The sequence below is a fragment of the Pyxicephalus adspersus genome, chromosome 6 (genome assembly GCF_032062135.1).
Source record: "Pyxicephalus adspersus chromosome 6, UCB_Pads_2.0, whole genome shotgun sequence".
NCBI lineage: Eukaryota > Metazoa > Chordata > Amphibia > Anura > Pyxicephalidae > Pyxicephalus > Pyxicephalus adspersus.
The window spans coordinates 45,588,671-45,599,801 of record NC_092863.1 but is presented as its reverse complement, the minus strand read 5'-3'; the positions used below and the strand labels follow the sequence as shown (position 1 = coordinate 45,599,801).

At 37.8% G+C, this 11,131-nt stretch overlaps 1 protein-coding gene across 1 annotated transcript; it reads left to right on the top strand.

Moving 5' to 3' along the window:
* The first annotated feature begins 5,355 nt into the window (after positions 1 to 5,355).
* LOC140333721 (D-dopachrome decarboxylase-B-like) lies at positions 5,356 to 9,302 on the top strand. The gene is made up of 3 exons (XM_072415595.1): positions 5,356 to 5,517; positions 6,294 to 6,469; positions 9,223 to 9,302. Exons 1-3 carry the CDS (start codon positions 5,410 to 5,412, stop codon positions 9,293 to 9,295), a joined length of 357 nt encoding a protein of 118 aa, XP_072271696.1. The 5' UTR covers positions 5,356 to 5,409; the 3' UTR covers positions 9,296 to 9,302.
* The last annotated feature ends 1,829 nt before the right edge of the window (positions 9,303 to 11,131 follow it).

Sequence of the window (11,131 nt, the reverse complement as noted above, 5' to 3'; positions counted from 1 at the left end):
TAGTGGGTACAGGAGTATTTTTGTTTTTGTCCTTGAGCCTCCTGCTGTCGTGGTATAGAGAATTCAGTGTTCACCTACCACCAATACGCTAAGCTATCTGAGAGTTTCATGTGGAGTTTCCCATTTATGCTATCATCCATATGTGTAATTGCATTTATTTTGTAAAACTTTAGTTCATCATTTTACATTTTATTACATCATATCAAATTTGTAGCTATTTCCAGGTTGAAAATTTAAAATAGGTAACATATAACAAAAAGTTGTGTGAATATTTTCCACCTATTATCATACCTATTTTACTCTCTTTGAGTGCTAAGATCAGTGTACAGGTTAATAATCATAATCTGGGCTCTAGGGAGCATACTTGTCTTTAAACAACTAAACCATGCACATTTACAAGTAATAAAAACTTACTATAGATATTCTTAGAGGTGGTGGATGTAAAGTAGACCAAACAACGAGGGAGGAGGAAAGCTAGCATTGCTGAGCTCATTGTAATTAATATTAATAATATTATTTTTATTATTATTATTATTAATAATAATAATAATAATAATAAACAGGATTTATAAAGCGCCAACATATTGTGCAGCACTGTACATTAAAGTGGGTAATGAATAGTAATTGTCTGGATGTAATTCAGATCCTGTAATGTAATTTCAGTTACACACCTGAAAGAAGCATGCACATAACTGCAACAATTAGCTGAACAGCTGAGCTGTATACATTTTCTGGTCAGTATTTAAAGCAGAGGATCATCTCACCTACCAGGCATGTAGTTTTTTTTTATGTATTGCCAGTCAGATTGAAAAAGGCAATATACATAATCTTTAAGTGAAAGGTCCACTTTAATCTAGATTTGGGCAGAATTCAGTCCAACTAATCTAAAATTAGCTTGACTGAGAGCGATTTGAAGACATATGCAGGCACTGCAAAGTTTTAGCACTGAAAACTAAAGTACCCTTTTCTGCTTCCAATTATTTGGCATTTACACATGCAGGAAGCAATGAAAACTGTTGCAGGTATGTGCAGGCACCTCCAGATGCTGGGTGACAGAGTCACTTTAAAACAGAATTAAAGTCTTCTTACCAAAAAATGACATAGCTCCCATGAGTTACATTATCACAATATCCCCAATGAAGTCGGATGAAAGACTCCAAAACCAGAAGAAGAATGGGTGCAGATGTCATTGGCAGTGATGGCTAAACAACAGAGGAGGCATTTTTGCAGGAAACTGACGTATATGAAAATCCATGGACACCAGCCATGATGTTCAGTTCTGCTTTAAAGTAGTCTATAGGTCATAGGCTGTGTTATGTCTCCCTGTACACTGTGGTGTATACTGAACATCCTCATTCCAAACTGACTAATTGCAGAAGTTTGGCCTTGAAATTGAGAAGGTTAATAGTTACACAATATATTGTTACTTTTTTATCAAAACTTTAATCTCATATGAACAATTATAGCAAGTCATACCTGTACAGGAAGTGTCCATAAAGCTAATGTTACAAGAAGCTACACAATTACAAATGCTTAGTCACTGCACCACAAGCCCACAACTCTGACTATACATGAAGTGAGGAGGCTATAGTGGTAGATGTGGATGCAGAAGTGTTTAAAATATACTCGCTTGTATAGTTGGAAAGAATAGAGTTTACAATCAGCTTCTGGTGTAATAATACAGCTATGCTCCACAATACAGTCAGGCAGATAGCTAGGGATTAGTTGGCTAGGGATTAGTTGTGTAATTTTATTACACAAATAAAATTGGACATAATTGTTTTCTTAGCAACTCTGCTCTGGTTGACAATCTTCCAGGTCCACATGTTTAGTCATTACCTGCTTCTCCACCAGGGAATGTTTTAGAGAATGTTAGATTTAATGAATAAAAAATAGACCCAATTGAGTTTAAATTATAGATAAGCACCGCATTTCTGTAGAATTACTTTTGCAGCATAAAGAACAATTCTGCATTCGTGTGAAAAAGAGGCCCTGCTTCTCAACAATGGAACCCAGTAGGTATGGTATTAAAAGGATTTGTGTATTGTCAGTATTGGTCTGGAGCAGAGTTTTTCAACCTTTTTTGAGCCAGGGCACATTTTTTTACATTGAAAAAATCTGGCAGCACGACACAAATCAAGAATGTTACAAAATGGAACTTTTTAGCTAATTCTCTTGTCTCTAATAATAAACAAGGCAATTTAGCTACCTACTGCCACCCACTGACACTCACTACAGTCACTACAGCTCAGACACTTGACACGGGTAATTGGATAATTTCCCACGGTACACCTGAAGATCTCTCACGGCACACTAGTGAATCACTGGTCTAGAGCAGCAGTTGCCAACCTTTTGGACCTCATGGACCTCTAAATTCATAATTTTAAATCCTGTTGACTATTAATGTGAATTGTTTAAAAAAGATAAATGCATTTGTAAAAAAATTATCTTCCTAATGGTGCCTAACAAGGACTGTGGAGGCTCTGATTCATTGATCAGCTCACCGTTGAAGTGAAGCATTACTATTGTTACTACTATTATTAGTTGCATTAGCTTTGGTATTACTAAAGAAATGCAAAATAATTGTTTGCTTTTCTCACTCATTATGGGTTTATTTCATTCCAATCTAAGACCAAACAAGAAATGATAGTTATCAAAGTCAAACTATTTGATGCCAATAAATATAACAGTTAAAGAAAATACAAAGTTAAGGTCATACTTACCTAAAAGAGCATCTGAGAAATAAACAAATAAATTATAACAATTGGATGAGAATCGGTATTCGCGGAGCAGGGTGACTGTTGTAATGGTGGAAACAATACTGAAGCGTATGGCTCGGTAACAGATACCTCATACAATTTAAGATTACACTGACGTCACGCTGCGCCTCCCTTGTTTCTCCATCACTAGTACAGTTTGTGAATTTAGTGAATATAAAGGTGAAAATTGTCATTCAGAATATAAGAATTAATTGACCCTGAGAAAACTACAGGGTGGTTTTTTGAACTTTATCTGGGCACATAAGCGTCATAGATTGTCCAAGTCAGTGGTTTGCACACCCAAGGAACATGGGGGTCTGGGGGCTCCGGACCTGGTTAAGTATTATGTGGCGACGCATCTCTGCTATTTGCCCTCCTGGACTATGTTATTCTCCTCCAGTGTATTCCGGAAGTTGGAGGAAGCTTGGATTTCACCACTTCATCCTACTGTGATGCTATGGAGTTCCTCCTTGTTATTAACAGGGAGAGATATGCTTTCCCCGATGGTTTTTATAAGAAATATATGGGGAGTCTAGGTATGGTCTCTCCTCTCGTGCCTCCGTACTTAGATCCGTTAAACACACTCCTTTAATACCTGATAGTTTAGCCAGAAATATATGGTAACCATGGGATGAAAAAGGGCTGTTCCATCTTCGGAATATTTTACATCTGGTAGCAAAGAGACTACTTTCCTTTCCGGAACTACAGGAAAAACTTGACCTCCCGCCATTTTGGGCCGTACCCTGGAGAAAGATGAGTGGTCAACACTTTGGGAGGCGGCAAATAAATGCTCAATATGAAAGCTTTACAAAGAAAATCTTTATAAGATTCTGTTTCGGCTGCACAGATTGTTCCCAGCTGTGGATTCTTCTTATTGGCGATGCGGGTCACAGCATGAGAATATTTTTTGGTTTTGCCCCATTATTCAGAGCTATTGGGAGAGAGTTAATGAGCTAATTGAGGAGGTGACTTGGCAACGTTTTTCCCTTGACCCACTCACACCACCTTTTGGGATTACCCCTTACGGGTCTCCCCAAACCTATATGTAAGCTTATTACACATGTTTTGGTGGCAGCCCGCATTTTGATTTAGACCAAGTGGAAATCTACACTACCCCCTCTTTGGAGGACCTGCATACTCGCATTCAGGATGTACGTCTGATGGAGTATCTTACTGCTCTCCTCAGGAATAGTGTTGCAAAATTTGAACGCGTCTGGGAAACTTGGGATGCTTATTATGCTCGTCTACAGGTTTAACATGTTTAATTGTTTATATGAATCTGTGAGCTCCTCACTCATTATTGCTTGCCCTCCCTTGCCCATTCCTTTCCCTTCCCCTCAGTTCCCTAATTATTGCGTTTACAGTTTGTTTTTTCTTTCTTTTTGTTAACCTCCCTAGTGGTAATTCCTAGTGACTTCGTGGTGACTCGGGGTGGATTTTAATTGCAAAAAGCGGTAGTCCCGAGTCACACTCGGGGTTACTCTAATCTAAAAAAACACACACTCACCTTGCTCTGTCGCTGTCCCCTGGCATCCTGCTCGTCCCCGCAGGTCCTGGGGACACGTCTGCCTCCTCCGATCTCCAGCCACTAACCGTAGAGCCGAGATCAGCGGGGTTTCCCGTGACGTCGGTGCGGCCGGGAGTTAGTGGCGGGAAATTAAAAATCACTTTGCATTGGATTCAATACAAAATAGCTGTATTAAGGTCCAATACAAAGAAATATTAATATTAATATATATATATATATATATATATATATAATTAAATGCTGCTGTACAGTTATATTGCATGTTAAACTATATTTTTATTATTATTTTTTTTTTATTAAAAAATTTTTTTCGCCTAAGAATTATAGCCTACAATGTAAAATAAATTTCCATGCAAAAAATTGTCACTTTTTGCACGGAAATTTGGACAGAATCAGACCGCTAGGGGGGTTAATGTTTCATGCATATTGGGTTTTTGCCACTTGCCATTATTGATATATGGGATTGTACTTATTATATTACTGTTTTGCTATTGTTGTTAAAACATGTGACTAATGTGGTCTTACTTGATGTACCGCTTACCATCCCGTACACTGTTTTTGTTATGTCCTTTTCATGTTTTTTTTTTTTTGTATATGAAAATTTTTCAATAAAAATTATTAGAATAATATTTTTGTTTTATTATAAATAATTTGTTGTAAATAAAACATAAAAATAGCAAATAATGTCCAAATTTTTCTGTGGACCACCAAAATTGTCTTGCGGACCACCAGTGGTCCATTTAATGCTGGTTGGCCACCGCTGGTCTAGAGGAAACCACTGGTAAAAGATTAAATGTCAAAGTGACAGCATTATTAATAATAAAATAACACCAATAAGTATTGTTGTTGTTAAATAATATTTTTGTATTTATTCTTTTCTAGTTTATTTTTTATCTCACTAACCGAGAACAAAACATATTTAGAGACTATATTCCTGCAATAGTTTTATCTTATAACATATAGTTGTAGAGTTGGGTATTTCTTTCACTTTCCTGTGTGTCTGTCCCTTTATTCATCATTGAGAGGCGTATCAGAGCTCAGCCAATCAGAGACATGCAGTCTGTGCTTTGCTGAAAATAGGATTCATTGCTGATCATCTTGTTCCTGTGTGCAGCCCAAATCATGCCTTTCCTGGATCTGGACACCAATATCCCCCAGCTGGATATTCCAGGAGACTTTGCAGAAAAATTGTGTTCAGCAGCAGCATCCATTCTAGGAAAACCTAAGGAAGTAAGTAAAAAAAGCAGACTGCTCCTGGGGAGATTGCCCATCACAAAGGGGTCATTCACACCACAGCACAGCACATAGAAATCACATACACATTCACTTTTTGTTTTTCTTTGCATTTAAATGCATTGTTAGTGGGGTGGTGACAGGCACCTAAAGGATGTTCAAACTCTTCCCCCAACTTTAGAGCTTAAACAATAATTTAGGGTAAAGCTGAGCTTGAACATTTGCAAGGGTTTATAAAGGATGCACTTTTGTATTGGATATTAGCAGGGGTGTAGTCGTAGAAAAAGAAGAGGGGTGTGGTACTATTCATAGCCATCCTGCATGCGCATCATTATTTTGTAAATGCCTCATTCCTGAAAAAAGTAAGGGCACATCGTGCCCACCTGTGCCCACCCCACTACACCCCTGGATATTAGTAATTGTCATACTTTCCATGTCTCTGAATCATTAAATTACAAAGTTATCACTGTGTTGGGTTATTACACATTAGTAATGGTGAAGGTCATTTGGTCAGAACACAGAAAATAGTACACATGCTCTATGATGGATCCATTGAAGGATTTGCTACTAAACTGAACAGTACAGTGTAAACTTTTTTCCTATTTGTAAGTAAAATCAAATTTATACTTATGTTTCCCCTTTACATTTGCAAATGCATTTGTTTTACCAATGTCCTATGTTCTTGTTTTTCACCCCTAGTCTACAAGCCACAGGCACTGACCTCCTCCTGAACTATTGCAGACTAACCTGTTTTTCTTTTTTTCTTCTCTTAGAGGGTGAATGTGACTGTAAGAGGTGGAGGCTCTTTGCTGGTTGGTGGCTCTTCAGCACCATGTGTCCAGTTAATAATTTCTTCCATTGGTGTAGTGGGAACAGCAGAACAGAATAAGGAACACAGCTCAAAATTATTTGAGTTTCTGACCAAGGAACTTAGCCTGACACCTGACAGGTAAAGTATATTCTAAAGGTCACATAGAAGGTGTTACATGTAGGGGAATACAAGACCCGTATAGGCTTTCTTCTAGTAATGTTCAGATTAAACATATAAAAAATGTGCATTAGGTAAATTGCCAATCCAATCACATGCAGGGATAATGGAAACAACAATGAGGCTTAGTCACTGTGAAAATACATAAAGGAAGCTGCATTTTACTAAATTGGATACAAAATATTTTCGCTTTGAAAAGATCCAAAAGTAAATTGGATACTTTTTCTCTCCACCAGTGATCAGATTTCCTGCAAGTGATTTGGTGAGAGGTTGTAGGGGGGGGGGGGTGTGTGTCAGATATTTGACATGCAACCTAGTCCGAAAAGTACATTCTAACCCTTGATAACAAATGAACAAATATTGCACCATTGTCATCATTTTGATAAGCTAAATAAGACTTTATAAGAGGCAGTATTGTAGTTTATGAAATAATTATAATTTACTTACAATAATAATTTAAAAAATATAAAAATATTAAAAAAAAGGGTTAAGAGTTAAATAAAACTTATAAAACTTTTTGGACTACTGGAGGTCAAGAAGGCACACTAGGCCAGAAGAAATAAGGTGTCCAAGGAAAGGTTTTTTCCAACTGTGACTGCAAGCGAGCAACCTCAGTCTTCCGCTCATCCGCGGTGTAGTCTCTGTACGTGTGCGCGTGCTTGGCATCGAAATGCCCTTTGAGATTCGACCGCTTGAAAGTGCTGTTGGTGTTGTTGCACACTAAACACAGGGTATTGTTGCTGTGTTGGACGAAGTCTAATTCGTCAGTCCATTCGAGGTTGAAGACACGACATTTGAGGTCAACCTTCCCGGAGAATGGTAGCTGCGCGTTGCTTCTGCTTTTTAGGCATAGTAATTGGGGTTACTGTGCGGGAACTTGATGATATCGTGGGAACTCGCGATAACGTGACAATTCAATTAGGCCGGATCCAACAATAAATTACTAGGGGGGGTGTTAGGCCAGACTGGAATACTGGATAGGCCTAAAGGCCGGAGTTTGCCTACCTCTGATCTAGGGAGACTATATTAAAGTTACTTGTTTCTAGCAACAGCTGCCCCAATCTTTCTTCATTCCTAACATTTCGAATAATGCAGAACCAACAGTGACTTTGGCAATACCAAGAGGGGGAGAAGGGATGACAGAAGAAAAGAAGTGGCATTAGAGCACTCCAGAACTGGCAGGAAGGGTGCTTTGGAGTAAAGTAAAACAATTACCCCCTTCCTCTTTGAAAGCCCTTCTTACTAAATTATAATTATATTTGAAATATTTGGGGATGTGGGTCAGCTTTAATGTCCATGTTTTGACGGTCCCAGGGCCAAGATTCTCTCCTACCCCCTTCTACTACTCAGTCTTTTGTTTAGGTCAAAATATTGGAGAACATTGCATTGAGGGATGCAGAAGGAGGAGATGCATGCCAGAGCTCTGATTTGTAACCAAAACAGGCATATGTATGAAAAACACTAAAGCTACATACACATGTCCAATGGTTCTTGCCTGATAATCAGCTCAGGGTCGATATCGGACGAGAATCTGGCGTGTGTACAGCACCCGTCGTCCATCGTCCGAACCACTGCCTTGGCAGATCAACGGACGATGGACAACGAAGAATTCTAATGCAAGGGAAGGGGAAAAGCAGGCAGCAGGGTCGTGCTCCATTGTTCTCCCCCTTCCCTCTGCATAGAGCAGAACAGTGCTGTATGTACATCACTTGTTCATGCATCGTGCATTGCTTAGTCGTTGGAAAGGATTGTGAAAGATCCTTTCCAATGACTATATTTGCACGTGTGTATGCAGCTTAAGACTAGAGTTCTTGGACCCCAGAACACTATGAAGGTTGACATAGCTTTGGCTATTAGTTAATTCTAAGTGCCTACAATTATCTTGTTAGGCTAGTTTCACAATTTGGAACAATGTCTGGTAAAAAAAAAAACACAAGTGTAATTACATTTTTTTTCTTTTTAAGTTTGCAGTTGTTGGTCTGGTTTACAGATGTAGCAGTCAAAAAATCACAAAAGTATTGTAAGTCCCATGACAAATTTCATACTGGTAAACATACACTGGAATAATACTAGATTCTGCATTTGCCGTTTTCTTGTTTTCTGTAGTATTATCCCCGTCACATGGCATGTTTAAAAAAAAAAAAAAAAAGGTAATTTTTTTTAGACCATTTATTTTAACAAATATATTCCCAAAAGATTTTTTGCGCATTAAACATATTTTTTGCATGTTTACCTGTAAACTTCCTTGTTAGAGCTATGCCCTGAGACTGGGTGCCACAATCTTGGATGTTATGTCAGTATTATATATATATATATATATATATATATATATATATATATATATATATATAACATAATTATGTAAGGAGGTGAAGGAAGGGGTTAACAATAAACATTTCTTGAAGTGGAAGCTATGATGCTAAAAGAAGGAGGAGCTTTACTTTTTCAAATTGTCTTGCAAGTTTAAAATCACAGAAGTCAAAGAAAGTAATTTGTGGAATTGATAAAAAAAATAACTGGTGCAAAAAAAAAAAGAAATAAATATTATAGTGGTGGCTTTTTAATGATTATGTGTAATTTCACATTACAGCAGCATCAGAAACTTAAATTGTTGCTTTTTGGTGGTTTTGGCTTCAAGATCCTCTACATTACTAAAATTATTTTTGAAAACTACCAATATACTTCATTACATTTCTTTGATTTGTTACCTGTAGGATTATCTTGCGCTTTCAACCTTTGGAGCCTTGGCAGATTGGGAAAAATGGAACTGTGATGACATATTTGTGATGCTATACTAATACTGAAAAAAGAAGATACTAATACTGAAAAAAGAAGGTACAAGCGTTTGGGATCATCTACTGGAAAACATTCCAGGATTAGTTCTATTTTATATCAAGCATCCATAACCCATTATGTAATGAAATCCATTCACTTCATAAGAGAATATCAGGACCAACAAGTGAAATACTTGTTAAGTTTGGCTGCAAATTTGAGTCTATAAAGATATGCACACATACAATACCCTATGTATAGTAATAAAATAGTACAACAGATGCTGGATATGTATTGATGAGTGAATCATTTGTGTCTGCCTCTATCAAACTGTCTTTATGGTTTTTGAAGAAAAGTTATTTTTAGGAACAAATAATGTGATGTTATATCATAGGATTTTATCACTAACCATATAATAATTGGTATTAATACAGGGCTAAATCCCATAAATAAAATATCGCTCTTAGGATCTGTTGCATGTAAAAACATTCACTTATGTGTGACAGGTTTTGTCTGGCCTTTTCATGCGGTTGGCCATATTTTTATTAGATGAGAGAGGAAAATGTTTCAAATCAGGCAGGGCACTGAGGGAGGGGTGAATAAACCATATGGGCACATACCAGGTGTAACAAGTGTCTGGGGACTAGAGAATGTATTCTACCAATGGTGTTACTCCTGTAGGATACAATGATCTCAGGAAGGTTAGGCTCATCTGGCTGTGTCAGTGGTGTTAATATATCACTGTAATTGCACAGAGATTTCATAGAGAAACTATGGTGATGGGGGATTTCCTAGAAATAAATTTTAATAATAGTACAGTGTACTATTTAGATATTCCTGTACATGAAGATTAATATTCAATTTATAAGTATTTATTGTTTGGTATGATTAAAATGAATATGTTACTCATTCTATTGGGCTTTGTGAAATGTATAATGTACATATGTACAGCTGGGGAGTGGGGGGGGGGGTTCGTGATTTGAGTAGGAACTAAACAGACATCAATGAGTCTGATTTTGACGCTCTTCATACTTGTATTGGACTAACCTGTTTATTAATATCAATATAGTACAGACCTTATGTTTTAGGCCCAGTAATTTCAATAGACAACTGCAAAGATGTTGTCATATTCTGATCAAAATCTTAGCTGTTAGGCATACCTAACTTTAAAAATGTAATTACCTGTGAAGTACACAGAAGGAATGATTTATTCCCAAAAGCACGTATTGGCAAATATTTGTTTTGCAGCTTTTGAGAAAACATGTTCACTGCTCAAACAACCAATAGTAGACTACTTTTTAAAATGCTGCAAAATGGTTTCTGTGAAATCAATTCACAAATGTTATTAAATAGAACTTGCAGTGAAGGATGTATGATGATAATGCAGAAGATAGTACAACCTAAACTCCCTGCAGAAGTTTGCTCTTTATCTCTGTCAGAGCTCCCTGTAGAAGGCTGCTTTCCATCTCTACCTGAGCTCCCTGTAGAAGGCTGCTCTCCATCTCTACCTGAGCTCCCTGTAGAAGGTTGCTCTCCATCCCTTACTGAGCTCCCATCAGAAGATTGCTCTCCATCCCTTCCTGAGCTCCCATCAGAAGATTGCTCTCCATCCTTTTCTGATCTCCCTGTAGAAGGCTGCTCTTCATCCCTTCCTGAGCTCCCATTAGAAGGCTGCTCTCCATCTCTACCTGACCTCCCTGTGGAAGGCTGCTCTCCATCCCTTCCTAAGTTCACATCAGAAGGCTGTTCTCCATCCCTACCTGAGCTTCCTGTAGAAGGCTGCTCTCCATCCCTACCTGAGCTCCCATCAGAAGGCTGTTCTCCAGATCTACCTGAGCTTCCTGTAGAAGG

Coding starts and splice junctions, on each gene's coding strand:
- LOC140333721 (XM_072415595.1), top strand. CDS start 5,410: ATGCCTTTCCTGGATCTGGACACCAATATCCCCCAGCTGGATATTCCA. Junction 5,518..6,293: donor TTCTAGGAAAACCTAAGGAA/GTAAGTAAAAAA, acceptor TTCTTCTCTTAG/AGGGTGAATGTGACTGTAAG. Junction 6,470..9,222: donor CTTAGCCTGACACCTGACAG/GTAAAGTATATT, acceptor TGTTACCTGTAG/GATTATCTTGCGCTTTCAAC.